This window comes from Pectinophora gossypiella, chromosome 14, assembly GCF_024362695.1.
Source record: "Pectinophora gossypiella chromosome 14, ilPecGoss1.1, whole genome shotgun sequence".
Lineage (NCBI taxonomy): Eukaryota > Metazoa > Arthropoda > Insecta > Lepidoptera > Gelechiidae > Pectinophora > Pectinophora gossypiella.
Genome location: NC_065417.1, coordinates 161,740 through 180,631, shown reverse-complemented (window position 1 = coordinate 180,631; position 18,892 = coordinate 161,740). Strand labels below are relative to the sequence as shown.

The 18,892-nt window shown below is 47.1% G+C and overlaps 1 protein-coding gene across 2 annotated transcripts in view; it reads left to right on the top strand.

The window, feature by feature from the left end:
- LOC126372425 (low-density lipoprotein receptor-related protein 2) overlaps positions 1-17,337 on the top strand; it is a 326,882-nt gene extending 309,545 nt beyond the window's left edge. For both annotated transcript variants that reach the window (XM_050018164.1, XM_050018162.1), the window contains 18 exons: positions 225-1,830; positions 2,377-2,636; positions 2,910-3,074; positions 3,250-3,388; positions 3,649-3,835; positions 4,216-4,319; positions 4,486-5,667; positions 5,757-5,861; positions 5,953-6,298; positions 6,384-12,326; positions 12,414-12,572; positions 12,734-12,960; positions 13,349-13,574; positions 13,649-14,490; positions 14,567-14,737; positions 15,061-15,307; positions 15,811-16,022; positions 16,103-17,337. In XM_050018164.1, the coding sequence (XP_049874121.1) occupies positions 225-1,830; positions 2,377-2,636; positions 2,910-3,074; positions 3,250-3,388; positions 3,649-3,835; positions 4,216-4,319; positions 4,486-5,667; positions 5,757-5,861; positions 5,953-6,298; positions 6,384-12,326; positions 12,414-12,572; positions 12,734-12,960; positions 13,349-13,574; positions 13,649-14,490; positions 14,567-14,737; positions 15,061-15,307; positions 15,811-16,022; positions 16,103-16,290 (12,309 nt within the window). In that variant the 3' untranslated portion in view covers positions 16,291-17,337. The remainder of the gene's footprint in view (positions 1-224; positions 1,831-2,376; positions 2,637-2,909; positions 3,075-3,249; positions 3,389-3,648; positions 3,836-4,215; positions 4,320-4,485; positions 5,668-5,756; positions 5,862-5,952; positions 6,299-6,383; positions 12,327-12,413; positions 12,573-12,733; positions 12,961-13,348; positions 13,575-13,648; positions 14,491-14,566; positions 14,738-15,060; positions 15,308-15,810; positions 16,023-16,102) is intronic.
- The last annotated feature ends 1,555 nt before the right edge of the window (positions 17,338-18,892 follow it).

Here is an 18,892-nt window from a genome sequence, read left to right as displayed (position 1 = left end):
TACTTTATAATTACCATACATACATAAACTCAAGTCTAATGTATTTATCGTGTAATGGAGTGGCCAGGTTCAAAAGGCATCAATAAAACAACCCGCAGCCTCTTCCGATATTCGTTTTTTTTAATGAAACGTTTCATTCGTTTTTTTTAATAAACGGTAAGTTTTTTTAAAAAATAAGATAGGTAAGTAGATAAGTACATAATAGAACAAATTTTCCGTTCCAGATCATTCGTGCTAATATGGATGGAACACACACGAAGTCGATTGTTTCCGAAGCCGCGTACAAGGCGTCTGGTATTGCCGTGGACATCATTGCACGACGAGTGTTCTGGTGCGACTCGCTACTTGACTACATTGAGACGGTCGACTATGATGGCAACCACCGCTTCCTAGTACTCCGAGGACAGCAAGTACCCAGCCCGTCGAGACTAGCGTTATACGAAGACAGAGTCTACTGGTCTGACAGCACAAAACAAGGCATCAGTTCAGTCAATAAGTACGAGGGGTCTTCCAGCATCCAAGCCATATACAAAATGAAGGATATCCGAGACCCTAAAGCTATTACTGTGATACATTCCCTGAAACAAACGTCAGTCAATAACCCGTGCGGCAACAACAATGGAGGCTGCTCGCAGATGTGTATAGTGACGGCGCTGCAGAACGGTGGTCTGGGCTACCGCTGCGCCTGCAACATTGGCTTCCGGCTAGAGAGCGACTTACGCAACTGTGACGTGGTCAGCGAGTTCCTCATGTACTCACAGCAGAGATTTATCAAGGGAAAAGTATTGAACCCCGTTATAGAGGGCTTCAGCGATGCCATATTACCAGTAGTGTCTAGAAGAGCGAGATTTGTCGGGTTAGACTTCGACGCCAGAGACGAACACATCTACTACTCAGATGTGCTTCAAGATGTTATTTACAGGGTACACAGGAACGGAACCACGAAGGAAATAGTCTTAGCATCACAAAACGAGGGCGTAGAAGGTCTGGCCGTTGACTGGGCTTCAAAGAATTTGTACTACATCGATTCAAGGAAAGGAACCCTTAATGTACTATCAACAAGAAATGTAGCTTATAAGAGAACACTCCTAAAAGACTTGAAAAGACCTCGAGCCATTGTGGTCCATCCAAACAAAGGTTATATTTTCTTCTCGGAATGGGATCGACCTGCTAATATAAGCAGAGCAAATACGGACGGAACTGGGCTACTCGTGTTCGAGAACGTAACCTTAGGCTGGCCCAACGGACTATCCATAGACTTCACAGCGAACCGCGTTTATTGGTGCGATGCGCTGCTGGATCACGTGCAGCACGCCAAACTTGATGGCACCGATGTCAAGACGGTCAATTCTAGACTTATAAGACACCCATTCTCTATAGTAATCCATCGAGAATTCATGTATATAACAGACTGGAGATTAGACGCGATAGTGAGACTGCACAAACTGACCGGTGAGCAAGAGGATATAATGGTTAGGGAACCGCAGACGAACAGACTGTATGGCGTTAAAGTTTACAGCAAGGACGTGCAGACGGTGGACTCTAATCAGCCGTGCTCGAGGAATAATGGGAATTGCCAGAAATTGTGTTTCGCCATCCCGAGAAATAATACCGAGCTGTTGATGGTGAAATGCGGGTGTCCATATGGCGAGAAGTTGGGCCCGGACGGAACTAGCTGCATCCCCGACCCGAGCTCAGAGCCGCCCGTTCAGGCCTGCCCCAACTCCTGGGACTTCACCTGCACCAACCAGCGCTGCATCCCTAAGAGCTGGGTCTGTGACGGTGATGACGATTGTCTGGACAATAGCGATGAAGAACAGAACTGCACAAGTTAGTATTTCAATCAATCAATCAATAATACTTTATTGCACAACGACATATACAAAGGACATAAACATACGAATAAAAACATAAGTACAATAGGCGGCCTTATTGCTAAATAGCAATTTCTGCCAGGCAACCTTAGGGTGAAAGAAGTTAATGCATTGGAGCACGGGCTGGTGCAATAAACATATAATGACACGAACAATAATAAAAAGAAAAATAAAATAAGAAAATAGTAATAATAAATAATATATATAATAATATATATATATATATATATATATATATGTATATATATATATATACATATATATACATATATATACACACATACATACATACACACATTTTCTTTTAATCACTTCTGTTTGTGGTCAAAACTTACATCATGAACTTTTCTAACTTTGGTACTTAGTTTTAATTTAATTTCTGGTTTAAAACTACTTTGTTTACAAAATGTTTTTTTTTTCATGGACTTTTAAACCGCAGAACAGATAATGCGGTATTTTTTTCTTTTAAAGTTTAAGCACATGTGTTTGTTTCTTTCTGCAGAGACAACATGTAGCGCTTCGGAGTTCATGTGCAAATCAGGACGGTGCATCCCAGCTACATTCAAATGTGACTCGGAGAACGATTGCGGCGACTTCTCGGATGAGACTGGCTGCGTGAATGTGACGTGCAGCTCGTCGCAGTTCCAGTGCGACAACGGCCGTTGTGTGCCCAACACCTGGAAGTGCGACTCTGAGAATGATTGCGGCGATGGGTCAGACGAAGGTTCTCACTGTGCTGAGAAGACTTGCGCTTACTTCCAGGTACGGTATCATGTCTACACAGTGCGTTTTCTCAGAAAGTCATTACGGCAAGATGAACTTTCGATTTAAGTAGGATATATTTGCTGATAGCCCGGGGTACACGGTACTTTAAACGGGTAGGATGCAATTTTGCACTATATTATTAAATGCTGGTGATCTTAGTAAAAGCATCATTTGTGCTAAGAAACGGAAGTATAATGATCAAACCTCATATATTTTAAAGTTCTTGGCAATTATTAACCACGACGATAATCATAAAAATCCATCTTCCAGTTCACATGTCCGCGAACGGGCCACTGCATCCCCGCGTCGTGGGTGTGCGACGGCGACGACGACTGCTTCGACAAGCAGGACGAGGCCGACTGCCCGCCCGTCTCCTGTCTCGCCTCGCAGTTCAAGTGTGCTGACCTCAAGCAGTGCGTCCAGGAAGCTTATAAGGTTTGTGTCAAGGTTTTCTGGGATCTAGCCATTCTAAAATAAAATGTGTGTAGGTAGACCTATTATTACACGGCAACGTTGCGGAATTTCCATACTATTATTCTCTCTTATTTACACAAATGAACCGCTTATACTTAATTGACAGCCAATTAACAATAATCTGTTATGTTCCCAGTGCGATGGCATCCCGGATTGCAACGACGGCAGCGACGAGGCTGGCTGCCCCAGCCTGGCGCCGCATCAATGCCAGCCTGACAAGCAGTTCCAGTGCGGCTCTTCTGGCATCTGTATACCCAAGACTTGGTACTGCGATGGTAAGTTCCTCTATAACGGCTAGTAGACTTACTTAATGTGTGAAGGTAAAGGTTTTCGTTTGGGGTAACCTTAATTTATCCTGAATTCAACAAGTTTAGTAAGTACCTAATTCTTACAAAAAGGGGTTCCCTTTCCAAGATATTGATATGTCTACATAATCTTACAAAGGTGTATCGTCCCTGGACTCGCAAGATTGAGGAGGAATAAAAATGTGATAGGTATTAAAATTTTTGGAGCTTAAAAATGAATATACTTACAGGAACACCTGATTGCGAGGATCTGTCAGATGAGCCATCGACGTGCGGCTCGGTGCAGTGCGCCAATAACTTCTACCGCTGCGCTAACGGGCGCTGCGTGTTCAAGGCGTACGTGTGCGATGGCAACGACGACTGCGGCGACGGCTCCGATGAGGGGCTGGAACACGCCTGCAAGCCTCCTCCTTTCAGGTTGGCCTCACAAACATACAATTCGCACCAAAACTTATCTTGTACCCTGTACTGTCAGCAGACACATAATATACGGAATAATGGAATCGACACCTTCCGACCAAGTAGATAATCACATTTGCGACAAGTCTACAATAAGTCACATCAAAGAAAACGGAATCGAGTTACTATAACAGGCAAATTGGTGACAGATTTCTTTGAAGACATGGGGTTCATCATTGACAGTTTGTCGACGAAGGGCCAGGGACGAAGTTGCTGATTAGTGAGAGGAGCCACAAACCGTCAGAAGACTTTTTAGCCAGTGTAGTGTGTGTGTGTGTGTGTGTACGTATAGTATTTGTAATCATTATAAATAATTAAATAATTACTTGTATTTACAGATGTCCATCCGGTCAATGGCAGTGTCCAGGTATCACGGGCCGCTGCGTAAACCTCACGCAAGTGTGTGATACCAAGTTCGACTGTCCAAACGGAGCTGATGAAGGTACTAAATATTTTCGCATGCAAAAGAATGATGTTAACATCTAAATTTAAACACAAATTGAAAGCTGATAAAATTTTGAATTTATTTTAATTATAAGTACCTTTAAGCGGTTAATGTTTGTAAAAAAATTATACATTTGTACAACGACGATGAATGTGTATTTCAGGAGCGTACTGCGACTCGGGCGAGTGTCAGCACCAGAGCGGGCTGTGCTCCAACGGCTGCAAGGAGACGCCGGCCGGGCCGCTGTGCACGTGCCCGGCGGGCGAGGAACTCACGGCCGACGGCTACACGTGTCGCGACGTAGACGAGTGCTCGCCTCCTGGCGCCTGCTCGCAAACCTGCACCAACGTCAAGAAGTCCTACTTCTGCGGCTGCGTCGATGGCTACCAGCTCGCTGTCGACAAGCACAGCTGCAAGGCCGACAACCATTCGAGCGCCTTCCTCATCATCTCCAACCGCCACTCGATCCTCGTCGCCGACCTCAACGAGCAGGGCCTTGAGCGCGTGCCGATTAACGTCGAGAACGTCGTAGCCACTGCTTCTAACATGCACACCGGCACCATCTTCTGGTCGGACATGAAGCTCAAGAAGATCTCGAGGCTGGACCGCGGCAGTGAACCGCAGATTATCATATCAAACGGGCTCGACCTAGTCGAGGGGCTCGCTTACGACTGGGTCGGAGGAAATATCTACTGGCTTGATAGCAAGTTAAACACGATCGAAGTCGCGAAGGAGGACGGCAGCGCGCGAACGACTCTGCTCTCCGGCAACATAACTCAGCCACGCGGCATGTGCCTCGACCCGGCGCCGAACGCTCGCTGGCTCTTCTGGACCGACTGGGGAGAGAACCCGCGCATCGAACGAGTCGGAATGGACGGAACTCAGAGACTAGCTATCATAACTACGAAGATCTACTGGCCGAACGGCCTCACCCTCGACACAGCGACGCAGCGCGTTTATTTCGCCGACTCCAAACTCGACTTTATCGACTTCTGCAATTACAACGGTTCCGGCCGACAGCAGGTGCTGGCGGGCAGCCACTACTTGCTGCACCCACACTCGCTGACGCTGTTTGAAGACACGCTGTACTGGACGGATCGGCAGCTGAACCGCGTGCTGTCGGCGCACAAGTACCGCGGCACCAACCAGACCGTGGTTTCGCACCTCATCTCGCAGCCGCTGTCGATCCACGTGCACCATCCCTCGCTGCAGCCACAGTACGCGTCCCCCTGCCGCCCCGACTCCTGCCAGCATCTCTGCCTGCTCAGCCCCAATAAGACCGCGCAGTACACTTGCATGTGCGAGCCTGGCTATAAACTGTTGCCCGACGGAAAATGCACTATAGGTAATTATTCTTTAAATAGCTAATTACATTATGACTATTTAATATTGAGTTACAAGAAGTCTCGTATTAATTGTGTTTTATTTTCACAGAGGATACTGCATACTTAATGGTGCTGAAGGGCTCTCAGATTATCGACTTAGCCACGGACGGCTCTGGCAGGGCTGGACAACTGGCTTCAGTCGTCGGAGTTCAAGGTATGCACTCGAACGTCATTATAATTATTTCTTTACCAGTAACGACGGATACATTTCTCGGGTAATCACACGTAAATAAATCATGTCTCAGGTGCAGTACAGCTTGATTACGACCGCACCGGCCACATGCTTTATTGGCTGCAGTCTATTTCTGGAGACAGCGAGGACGACGAAAACTGCACGGTATACAACATGCCTTACGGCGGCGGCAAGAAGGAGGAGTTCTTCGGACAGGACCCCGGGATCGTCGGCGCGCCCTCCGCTATCGCCTTTGACTGGCTTGGCCGCAACCTCTACCTCGCCAACCGCGCCGCCAGCAACATCGAGTTGGTGAGGGTCGACGGCAAGGTCAAGTACCGCACCGTCGTACTCGCCAACGATGGAAGCAAAGCCTCCGTCGCTAAACCTAAAGCTATCTGCTTGGATCCTACCGATGGGTAAGCTTTACTTTTAATTTAAACTTTGAATCAAGACAATTTAATTGGTTAAACGGAAGACCTGATTGTGTATTCATTGTTTTAGAAAAATCTATTGGACCGACGAAGGCGGCTACGGCGTGCCTGCTAAGATCGGCAAAGCGAACATGGACGGCAGCAATCCGGTGAATCTGGTCGACAACATTGAGCGCCCCGAAGGCATCACCATCGACATCGAAAAGAAGATCATCTACTTCAGCACGCAATACCCCGCTAGCGTCATCAGCATAAACACCGATGGTTACGACAGGAAGACTATCCTCACAGAAGCCAACGCGATATCCTACCCTAAAGTTGTTGGCGTCCTCGACTCGAGACTATACATCCTTGACCCCCGACATGAGAAGATCATTAAGGCTGATTTACCCAACGGAGACAACATTAAAGTGATCCTTGACAATGAAAGCGACCTGAAATCGTTGACAGTTTTTCAGAAGAGGAAAATGATCCACCACACGTGCCTTTCTAACAACGGTGGTTGCGAACAGATCTGCATCCCCGGCGACGGAGGATCACGCGTGTGCGCTTGCTCCGTGGGCTACCGCAAAGAGAACGAAATCAATTGCGTGCCTTACAAGACGTTCGCGGTGGTGTCGCAACTGGATCTCATCCGCGGATACAGCCTCGACAGCAGCGCCGAGGCCATGGTGCCCGTCACCGGACAAGGACACCACATCCTCCACGTCGACGTTCACTTTGCTGAAAACTTCATCTACTGGGTTGAGTTCAACAGAGGACAGTGGAACGGAATATTCCGCATCCGACCTAATGGCACAGAACTGCAGCATATCGTTAAAGATGGAATTGGTTCGAACGGTATTAGAGGCCTCGCGATTGACTGGGTCGCCGGCAATCTGTACTTCACAAATGTGTTCCCCCACGAGAACTACGTCGAGATGTGTTGGTTGGACGGATCTCACCGAAAAGTGCTTGTTAAAACTACAATGGACGCACCACGTGAACTTGCTGTAAATCCTCTAAAGAGACTGATGTACTGGATCGATTACGGCCAGTATCCGCGCATAGGGAAGGCTTACCTCGACGGCAGCGACTGGCAAACACTTGTCACGTCTGGAATCTCAAACCCGAGAGATTTGACGATCGATATGCTCACTCATGATGTCTACTGGGTTGACTCCAAACTCGATCAAATTCAAAAAATCTCTTACAACGGTGGAAATAGACAACTCATACGATCTAATCTTCCAAACCCCATGGGTGTCGCGGTCCATACCACAAGCGTTTATTGGGTGGACAGAAACCTGCAAACAATCTACAAGGCCTCGAAATTACCCGGTAATATGTCTATGCCGGAGAAGCTGCGAACAAACCTACCAAAATTGAGGGACATTGTGATATTCGATGTGAACAACCAGCCTACTGACGAATCAAATCCTTGCAGAAAACTTGGCAATGGTGGCTGCGACCAACTATGTTACAGCTACCCCCCGGAATCCAATAAGGGTTACACGTATCGTTGCGACTGTGCCACTGGTCAAGTGTCACTTTTCAATCCAAAGAAATGTGATATTCAATTTGACGAGTACTTGGTATTTACTACAAGGACAGAAATCCGCGCTATTAACCTCGATCCGAAATCTACCGGTGTGCCTTTCAAACCTATTGGAAACTTGACAAATGTCGTAGGAGTAGAGTTTGACCATGCAGACAATAGGCTATTCTTTACCCAGATTCGACCTTGGGCAAGAATAGCATGGTTACCTTCTAATAGTCCAAACAGTGCTAGTATACAAAACATCATCAATAAGGGTATCAACCCTGAGGGTATCTCGTATGACTGGACTCAAAAGAAAATCTACTGGACTGATAGCTCCAATAACTCTATTTACGCTATGAATCTCGACGGAACTGAATTAGTAATGATCGCACGAGTCGAAAGACCGCGTGCTATAGTTGTCGACCCTTGCAATGGGACGTTGTATTACACAGACTGGGGACGATTTGGTACTTCTGGAAAAATCTACAGAACTACTATGGCCGGATCACTTAAAAAGGCCATCATAGACAAAGACTTATCGCAACCAAGCGGTTTAACTATTGATTTCGATGAAAATATGCTATACTGGACAGATGCTGTTCGAGAGAAAATAGAAAGATCTCAACTTGATGGTTCACAACGAGAAGTTTTGATTTCAGCTACCATTTATCCGTTCGCTATTACAGTATTCAGAAATTATATTTATTGGACTGACCTGCAACTAAGGGGTGTTTACAGAGCTGAGAAGCACACTGGCGCTAACATGATAGAAATGGTCAAACGCCTTGAAGACTCTCCTAGAGATATTCACGTTTATACCAGCGCCAGACAGAAGTGTCAAGTTAACCCGTGTCAGATCAACAACGGTGGTTGCGCTCAGAGTTGCCACCCGGCTCCCAACAACACTGTTGAGTGCAAATGCGACGATGGTACGAAACTAGTGAATGAAGGCCGTATGTGCGTAGCTAAGAATATTACGTGTGACCCGAGCAAGTTCTTCTGTGCGAATGGCAAATGTATCAGCCGCATGTGGTCTTGTGATGGTGATGATGATTGCGGTGACAATTCGGATGAGGACAAGAACTACTGCGCCTACCACTCGTGCTCACCTAACGAGTTCCGCTGTAACAATGGCCGCTGCATATTCAAATCGTGGAAGTGCGATCACGAGAATGACTGCAAGGATGGATCCGACGAAGAGGGTTGCGTTTACCCACCCTGTGCCGACGGAGAGTTTACCTGCCTCAACTCACGCTGCATTCCCATGACGCAGGTCTGCAACGGTATCAACGAATGCAAGGACAACATCACCTCCGATGAGACGCACGAACGCTGCCCAAGGAACACGACCTGTCCAACAAATCATCTCAAGTGCGAGAAGACAAACATCTGTGTCGAGCCTTACTGGTTGTGCGATGGAGACAACGACTGTGGTGATAACTCCGATGAAGATCCGCTACATTGCGCTCAGCGGACATGTCCACAGAACAGCTTCCGCTGCCCGAATCACCGCTGTATTCCTGCTACTTGGTACTGCGATGGTGATGATGACTGCGGCGATGGCGCAGATGAACCGCCAGAATATTGCAAGTCCGAAGGCCGCACTTGTTTCGGTGATTTGTTCACTTGCGATAACGGAAACTGTATTCCAAGAATTTATATTTGCGATGGAGATAACGATTGCCTTGACAACAGTGACGAAGATGACCGACATCAATGTAACGAACGCAAGTGTGATGCAGAGACCGAGTACACCTGCGAAGAAAATAAATTCTGGGGCCGCGCACAATGTATACCTAAGAAATGGCTGTGTGATGGTGATCCTGATTGCATTGACGGAGCCGATGAGAACGCGACCATTCACCACTGCTCCACACCGACGCCTTGCTCCGACGACCAGTTCCAATGTAACAATGGCCGCTGCATCAATCAAGGGTGGGTCTGCGATCACGACAACGACTGTGGAGATGGCTCCGATGAGGGTAAACACTGCAACACTCAATATAAACAGTGTACTGATCAAGAATTCAAATGTCAGAACTTCAAATGTATTCGAAATCACTTCAGATGCGATGGAGAAGATGATTGTGGGGATCATTCGGATGAAGTGGGATGTGTCAAAGAAAATAAGACTTGTCCTGCTGGACAGTTCAAATGCAACAACGACCAATGCATCGACAACAGGCTCGTGTGTAACAAGGTGTCGGACTGCGCAGACGACTCCGATGAACCGGCGCACTGTAACGTCGATGAATGTGCCAAGCTAGAGATCAACCAGTGCGGTCACAAATGTATCGACACACTGACTGGCTACTACTGCGATTGTAACCAGGGATACAAACTTCTCGCCGACGGTAAAGCCTGTGCCGATATAGATGAATGTACAGAAACACCCGGAGTATGCTCGCAGTACTGCTCCAACACACCCGGCTCATATTACTGCAAGTGTAACGAACAGTACTACGAGAGAGAAGCAGACGAACATACATGCAAGAGGAAGGACAATACCACAGCATGGATTATATTCACAAATAAATATTATGTAAGAAACATGTCCACTGACGCGTCGCTCTACAATTTAGTCCATCAAGATCTCATGAATGTTGTAGCAATCGACTTCGATATCAAAGAACAGAAGATGTACTTTGCTGACGTTTCCGCCAAAACGATCTATAGATCTGACTATACAGATCCAAACCCAACTAAGGAAGTTGTAATCAGACATGATTCACATGGTTTGGAAGGCATTGCGATAGACTGGATAGGAAGAAAACTTTACTGGCTCGATAGGCATTCTAAGAATTTGGATGTATCTGAGTTAGATGGCACCAGGAGGAAGACATTGAAAACCGGTATTGCAGATCCTAGAGCTATTGTCGTCCACCCGGGAACGGGCTACTTGTACTTTACTTCATGGCACTTGCAAGCGTACATTGGCAAAATGGGTATGGATGGCTCAAATTTCACAGCAATTTTGAACTGGGAAGACGACATTGCCTGGCCGAACGCTTTGACCATTGACTATTTCACTGACAGGATTTACTGGGCTGACGCTCATTTGGATTATATTGGTTCTGCCGATTTGGAAGGTCGTCACAGACACGTCGTTCTATCTGGTGCTAAAGTTCCTCATGTGTTTGCCCTTAGTTTGTTCGACGACGAAATATTCTGGACTGATTGGAATTTGAAAGCTATAAGTAAGGCAAACAAACATTCAGGAGAAAATCTAATGGTCCTCAGAAATACGACACATCGACCCTATGACATTCACGTCGTCCATCCATTGAGACAACTCCCGTATCCTAATCCTTGTGGAACTAACAACGGAGGATGCTCGCATCTCTGCCTCATCGCGCCACCACATGAGTCTAGCTATTTAAACATCGAGGGTTACGGAGAAGAGGGCGCTACCACATACAAATGCGCATGCCCGAACCAGTTCTATTTGGCACGAGATATGAAGACCTGCATTGCAAACTGCACAAACGGACAACATAGATGTAACGGGCGTGATGAGAAATGTATTCCTTGGTTCTGGAAGTGCGATGGCGAAAAAGACTGTTTAGACGGATCGGACGAGCCTGACACCTGCCCAGTGAGGCACTGTCGCGCCGGCTCCTTCCAGTGCAAGAACACCAACTGCACTCCGGCTGCTACAATTTGCGACGGTACCGATGACTGCGGAGATGGCAGCGACGAGGCCGAGTGCGCACACGAGTGCCCACTGCTCGAATTTAAATGTAAGTCTAGCGGAAGATGCATTCTTGATAGCTGGAAGTGTGATGGTGACACCGATTGCAAAGATAACAGTGATGAAGATCCTGTTATGTGTCATAATAGACCTTGTAACCCAGACACTGAATTTTCTTGTAAGAACGGACGTTGCATTCCCAAACTCTGGATGTGCGACTTTGACAATGACTGTGGGGATGACTCGGACGAGCCCGCATACATGTGCCGACAGAAGAACTGCACTACCGGCTGGCGCAGATGCCCCGGCCAATCGAACTATCGATGCATACCGAAGTGGTTATTCTGTGACGGCAAAGACGACTGCAGAGATGGATCCGATGAACTCCCAGAGAACTGCCCGAGCTGTAACTCCGATACCGATTTCACATGCGAGAACAAGCGTTGTATCCCGCGACAGTGGCTGTGTGACTTCACCGACGATTGCGGCGACGGCAGCGACGAGGCAGAGGCTACCTGCCAACACAATTACAGGGAGTGTTCCGAATCAGAGTTCAAGTGTGGCAATGGAAAATGTATCTCCTCGAGATGGCGTTGCGATCACGAAGACGATTGTGGAGATAACTCTGACGAGATGGAGTGTGGAGGATTCAAATGCAAGAACGGAACGTTCCAATGCAAATCGGGACACTGCATCGCTGCGTACTTCCGCTGCGACGGCGACCGCGACTGCCGCGACTTGTCTGATGAAATTGGATGTCCGCCGCGATTCCCCGGCAACAGATACTGCCCTGAGAGCAGGTATGTTCACTCGCTTTTATATTCAAAATTATCATTTAATTATGCATTGGTTTTATCTGGTTTTAACGATCGTTTATATCTTTACAGATTCCAATGCGCGAACAACTTATGTGTGTCTCAATCAGACTTGTGTGACGGCACCGATGACTGCGGTGACGGATCAGACGAGGCACCGGCACTCTGCACCAATTTCAACTGTGATACGCTGCGACGATTCCACTGCGACAACCACAGATGCGTGCCAAGGTAAAGGTTAAAATATTATTTCTGAATTGCAGTGAACCAGATTATAGTAAAGTTATTTATTACTCAATCTAATAATTTGCTATATTTGCATGTTTTCCATGTTGAGTCGAGTAAGTAAGCAAACAGTTATATTATAACAATATAATATCTTGAACATCCAGGTACCAAGTATGCGACGGTGTGGATAACTGCGGTGACGGTTCCGACGAGAACAACATGACGCTGTGCGCGGCGCGCGTAAAGCCGTGCGACCCGTACTCGCAGTTCCAGTGCGCCAACAGGCACTGCGTGGAGCGCACGCAGCTCTGCGACTTTGCTGACGACTGCGGCGACGCGTCCGATGAGCTTGGGTGCCACCACACGCACACATGCTCGCATCTTGACAAAGGTAAGGTTTTTAAAATCCATACTAAGTAATAAATACACACACGCCACAGTTAGACGGATGTGGATGAAAAATATAAGTAAGGAAAAAATATGCCATACGAACAAGGCAAAATTTTTTGCATAAGTAGATCAAAATTAGTGCCTAAAGTGAGTTGACCAAAGTCCACAAAGTGACGAATGAAGTCACGTGCTAATTTAAAATAAAGTAAAAATGTTATTAGATAAAGTTAAAAAATATATTAAAAGTTCAGTGCAGCGTGGGTACTGGGTACTTACTTAGTTCGTCCTGTGGGCCGAACTCCGACCACCCCAATTGGGAATATAGTTGTAAGCTTGTGTTATTTAAGTTGTTAGAAACATGATTTAACAAAGAGATATGCCATTTCCAGGTGGTTGCGAGCACTTCTGCACGAACTTAACACTACCAGGCACCGGCATCGCGACGTCTGGCTCGGCTGGGTACATCTGCACCTGCTTCCAGGGCTGGATCATCGCGCCCACAGACAAGAAGAAGTGCGTTGATGTGGACGAGTGCGCCACCGGAGCGCACCACTGTAGCCAACTGTGCACCAATCTCAACGGCAGCTACAGCTGCAGCTGTCGCGACGGATTCAAGTAACTATATTACACTTACGAAATGTGATAAGTGATTTCGAAAGTCAATTCTAAAACGTTTAATTTCTTTACAGATTGGCAGACAGTTTATCAGGCGTGTGTAAGGTGGTCGAAGACGAGGTGGTTTTGATGTTCGCCAACGGTCCTGAGATCAGGGCGTTCGTACAAGATAAGAACGAAGAATTCGATGTCATCACCTCGGAAAAAAGGATCGAAGCAATCGACTATGACCCCAATAATGAGATGATCTTCTGGGCCGACAGCTACGACAAGACCATCAAGAGATCGTACATGATCAATGCTAAGCAAGGAGAAGTCAAGAGCGGATTCGCCCAGGATCTCAATATGAAGGGAACTGCTAAGCCGACAGCACTCGCCATCGATTATATCGGAGACAACCTATACTGGACTGAAGTCGACCGTACCGGCTCGAAGCCGCGTGGCCGGGTAATGGTTGCCAAAACAGACGGAAGATACAGACGATCCATCGTCTCCGCCGGACTGGAGAGTCCAACGTCTTTGGTTCTCGACCCACAAATGGGCAGAATGATCTGGGCTGACGCCGGCTCAGCGCCTAAGATAGAAATCGCCTGGATGGACGGTTCCAAACGACGACCCGTAATCAGAGAGTCGATCAGACATCCGACAGGTCTCGCAATAGACCACGCGATGGACCACTCAATCTACTGGGCGGATACCAAGTTGAACACGATCGAGATGATGCGTCACGACGGATCGGGACGGAAAGTGATCCTGAAGGGCGACCTGCTGAAGCATCCGATCTCTCTGGATGTGTTCGAGTCGTCGCTGTATTGGGTAACGCGGGACTCCGGCGAGCTGGTGCGGCAAGACAAGTTCGGCCGCGGTGTGCCTTTCGTAATTTCCAAAGATCTAGTCAACCCCTCGGCTGTGAAAGGTAAGTTAGAAACTCCCACGAGAAAATGTGACGTCTGAGGAGTCGATTGATGACTAACATCGATGTGACATTACAGTGTACCACCCTCTGCGTTACAACGCGTCGGCATGGTCGGGCTCGCGCAATCCGTGCGTGAGCACGCCGTGCTCGCACCTGTGCCTCGTGGTGCCCACCAGCCGCCGCTGCTCGTGCCCCGACCAGAACCCGCCGCCCAAACGTGCCACGTCTGAAGTCGTCTGCGACGCCGGTACGTATATATGCTTATCGTTAAGGCGAACGGTGTCATATTCTTGCCTTCATCGTGCAGTAGTTGGAGCGTTCGGCTCACGATGTAAAGATTCAATTTCGACATCTTAAAAAAAAATACTGTGATACTATCTACGTAGATAACTGGCATTGGAGCCTGAAATCTGAATTGCTGGAAAAGTATGATGATTCCGTGCACGTGAAGCCGTCGGTCCCGATCGCTACTTGATTATGTAGTCGTTACTAAACTAACCAGTCGTTTCTGGAGAAAATGTGCGCCTGTCATAATAAGGGAGGATGTGTAACGGGGGTGTGCGGTTGCAGCGGTGGAGGTGGCGCGGCCGCTGCCGCTGGCGTGCCCGTGCCAGAACGGCGGGCGCTGCGAGGCGGCGGCGGGCGGCGTGCGCTGCGCGTGCGGCGCGGGGCTGGCGCCGCCGCACTGCGCCGCCGCGGCCGCCGCCACGGGCGCGCGCGCCGCCGGCTCGGCCGCCGTGCTGGTGCCCGTGCTGCTCGTGCTCGTGCTGGGGCTGGGCGCCGCCGTGGCCTGGTTCGTCGTCAGGAAGAGGCCGTTGTGAGTCTATTTCTTCTTCGTACTTTTCTTGGAGCGATTGGAACTTCCTTTCTAGCTCTACACTTTTAATGCGTACCTACTTTATAATAATATAATTTGTGTTTGAGTTAGGGTTGAGATTTTACATCACTACTTAAATAGAAATATCTCTTTTTGTTTTCGATTGTCCTATCTCGCCACGTCAAGTTGACTATACGGGTGCCGGCAAACTCCAAGTGTTAATAAATGTTTACGGCAAATATTAAAGATTTTCTGGCCTAAAACTATTACAAATCCAGATTGACTGGGCAAAATACTGTGGAGGCTGATATCCGCACACGGAATTGGCCGTGCATTCCTTACAATACCTGTAGATCACCCGTCCCGACGAGTATGTTGGTGTGCGCGTGGAAAACGCAGAAGGGGGCGGCCCAATGACACCTGGCAACGTTCGGTTGTTCGGGAACCAGCCCGCAATTATTTTGTATATTTTCTTCACTGTAATCGATCGTTCCTCTTTACAGCGGGAAGGGCGGCGGGCTGGGCAGCCTGGCGTCGTCGCAGAGCGTGTCGTTCCGCCAGGGCTCCAACGTGGAGTTCGGCGGCGTGGCCGCGCCCGGCGAGCCCGCCTACACGCTGGAGGAGACGGCGCCGAGGAAGGGCCGCGACTTCTCCAACCCCATGTACGAGGCCGTCACGCGCGCCGCCGCCGCCGGCGAGCCCGAGCCCCCGCTGCGTAAGTACTTCCGACCCTTCGGAACGCGACCGGTCGATGTATCGAGATGAGGTACTAACTAGCTCGTGTGTCTTCCGCAGCGGGCATATACGAGGTGCCGGACGAGCTGAAGGAGAAGGTGGTGTCGGCGGTGATCTCGCCGTCGTCGACGGAGACGCGCGGGGCGGGCGCGGGCGCGGGCGCGGGCAAGCGGCCGCGGGCGCTGGACCCCGCGGCCGACACGGGCGCCGACACGGCGGCGCTGGTGCGCGAGGACCGCGACTGCTAGCGCCGCGCCCGTCGCCCGCTGGCCGTGTGCACGACGAAGCTCAGGGAATTGAACGTGAAGGCTTAGTCGTCGTCGCCCGCGCCGGCACTGCGGCCTCTGGCGTATCTCATAGCGCGTGCGACCGCCCTCGGTCGCGCGGGGCCTCTTTCTATTTTGTACCCTGTCTTGTCTTCTCTTTCTTCTCTATGTTATTTTAAATCTATGAAAACTTAACGAATTAATCGCCGTTTTACGATTTAATTTTATACGTAACTCATTTCCAAGGTCGTTACATTTGTCGCTTCCTTCGCCGCGATCGTTCGCTCCGGCTAGCCCCGGCGGTACTTATATGTCAGTATTCTCCGTGCGCGTTCTCTTCGTGGTTTTTGTGTTTGAATCTATTTTATGAGATGTTATTTATTGTTCCGATGGAATCGAATCATATCATTGCGTGATACAGGGCGGGCGGCGGGCCCGGCGGCGGGCTCTGGTACATACAATAATTAGGATGGCGCCGCGCCGCTGCGGCTCGCCCACCGCAGTTATAAATTGATTTGACAATAAGCGATATGCTATTCTAGAGAATAATTTATTTATTTTGGTTTAAGACTATGTAAAATATAGCTATGTTGTGTTTTATAATTGTCTATTAAATGATAAAAATATTAGATTTTTGTGGGATTCATTGACAAATTGCCATAAATGTGTGAGATAATGTTTCTGTTGTTTAATGTTTAAATAATTAATGATACCAACAGTTGTTATACATCCTTTATTGTAAATATGTAGTATGTGCGCTGACATGTGATGTCAGCTGTAGTGTGCGCCCGCGCCGCGCCCGAGCGCGGTACACATCACACTAATCTTATGGTATACAACATTGTGACTACAATCCTAGGTTCTTCAAAGAGAATTGAATATACCTACATGAAATGTAAAAAGTATAAAATCTGTCAATATTATAAATAAGAAGATGAAATATTTTTGTATTGGGATTATTATAGTTATTAGACGTCCTCTGACATTAGGTTGAAAATATTGTGTAAAAATAAATTAATGAAAGAATAATTCGAATTATTATTTCTTAACTACATTTTACCTTTTCTCCCCTCGTGTTATCTACATCAATGCAGCGTGATTACTTATTTACCTACCTAAGTGCCTGTTGACAAAAATTAGCAAAGTTTGCCGATCTGTGAAATACTTTTCACTTAAAGGCAAAAAAATAAATTGTTCTTGTATCTTATAATTATACTACTAAATGATGCTGCTATAATTCTTCTTGTAACCTAACCCGGACTGGGAATGAACTAAAAACATAGAATCCGACCAGCTGTTTATTTTCCTGGATTGAGTCATTTTTAATTTTCATTAGGTAATGAACTAAGATCTTGGAATAACATGATCACCTGACGAATGACCAGTTTAAGGCTGTATCACAAGAATGGCTGCGAGTTGTCTTCTAATAGCATCCTTGTGGCTGGGCGACGTAAGTTATAATAAATGAATGAAGATAGGTACCTAGTAACTGGTAGGTACCTAATAAATATGCGTTCCCTGCCTAATCCAATCGGTAATTTAGGCGTGATCTTATTTAAGTAAGTTGTAAGTAATCTAATCAGAGATTCAAGTAGGTACAATTCAAAGATCAAAATCTATATATTACTAACCTACTTATAATAACGTTATTCATGATAAGATAAATCCATTTTATTCTACTAGATACGTCGCGTTCCCATAGGTAACTCTGACAGCCGGGTCTGCATGACAACCGCGCCGCGCGCGGCGCGAATTACCTATATCGAGTGCTTGGACCAATAAACGATTGTCATGCAGACCCGGCTGATCGTTCAAAAATTGGGACGCAAAGTTACTGTGAATATAGCGACGTTGACAGTACTTTACCCTTTGACTTTACCTCATTGCGCGATTAGGCGCCGAACTGGCAACACGGGTAAGTGCGTGGTAAAAACTTGCAAAACTAGAAGCTCAAATCGAAAGAAGAAGGATAGAATCAAATCAACAACACAACACATAACATCATATTTCTAATAAGTAATGACATTGGTGCTAATTCCTGCAGACGTCATTTATAATTTTATTTTAAGACATACCTACCTGTCATTTTCTGTCTCGCTGAAAAAAAAAGAAAGGGACGGGTAATCGACAGGCATAAATGGAACATATGGCAATTTTAAGCAAAATCTAAAACAACTGTCTAAAATTTTACATCAGAGTCTTCAGCGCTCCCCATTTGTCCGGCCAAGTAGTTAATGCCATCTGCGGCAAATCTGCAATAAGTCACGTCAAAAAAATGTCTAAAAATTTTACATGGGCCAATAACCAGACAGAATTAAGTAGACAGCACGTCAAACGGATTTCATACCAGCGAGATGCCTATTTTATTCGCCCGGATTATTCATTCGCTTTAAAAGTAACTTGTTGACAATCATCTGTCCCTTTCCTTTTCAGCGGATAAGAAAATGACGGGTATAACTTAAATTAATAAAATTAGGTGGCTGCAGGAACCGGGGCCATTGTGCATGTAACCATAGTATAAACATTTTAATTTTCGCAGTAAACCCACCAAAATTATTATTAAAATACACTAAAACATAAATAC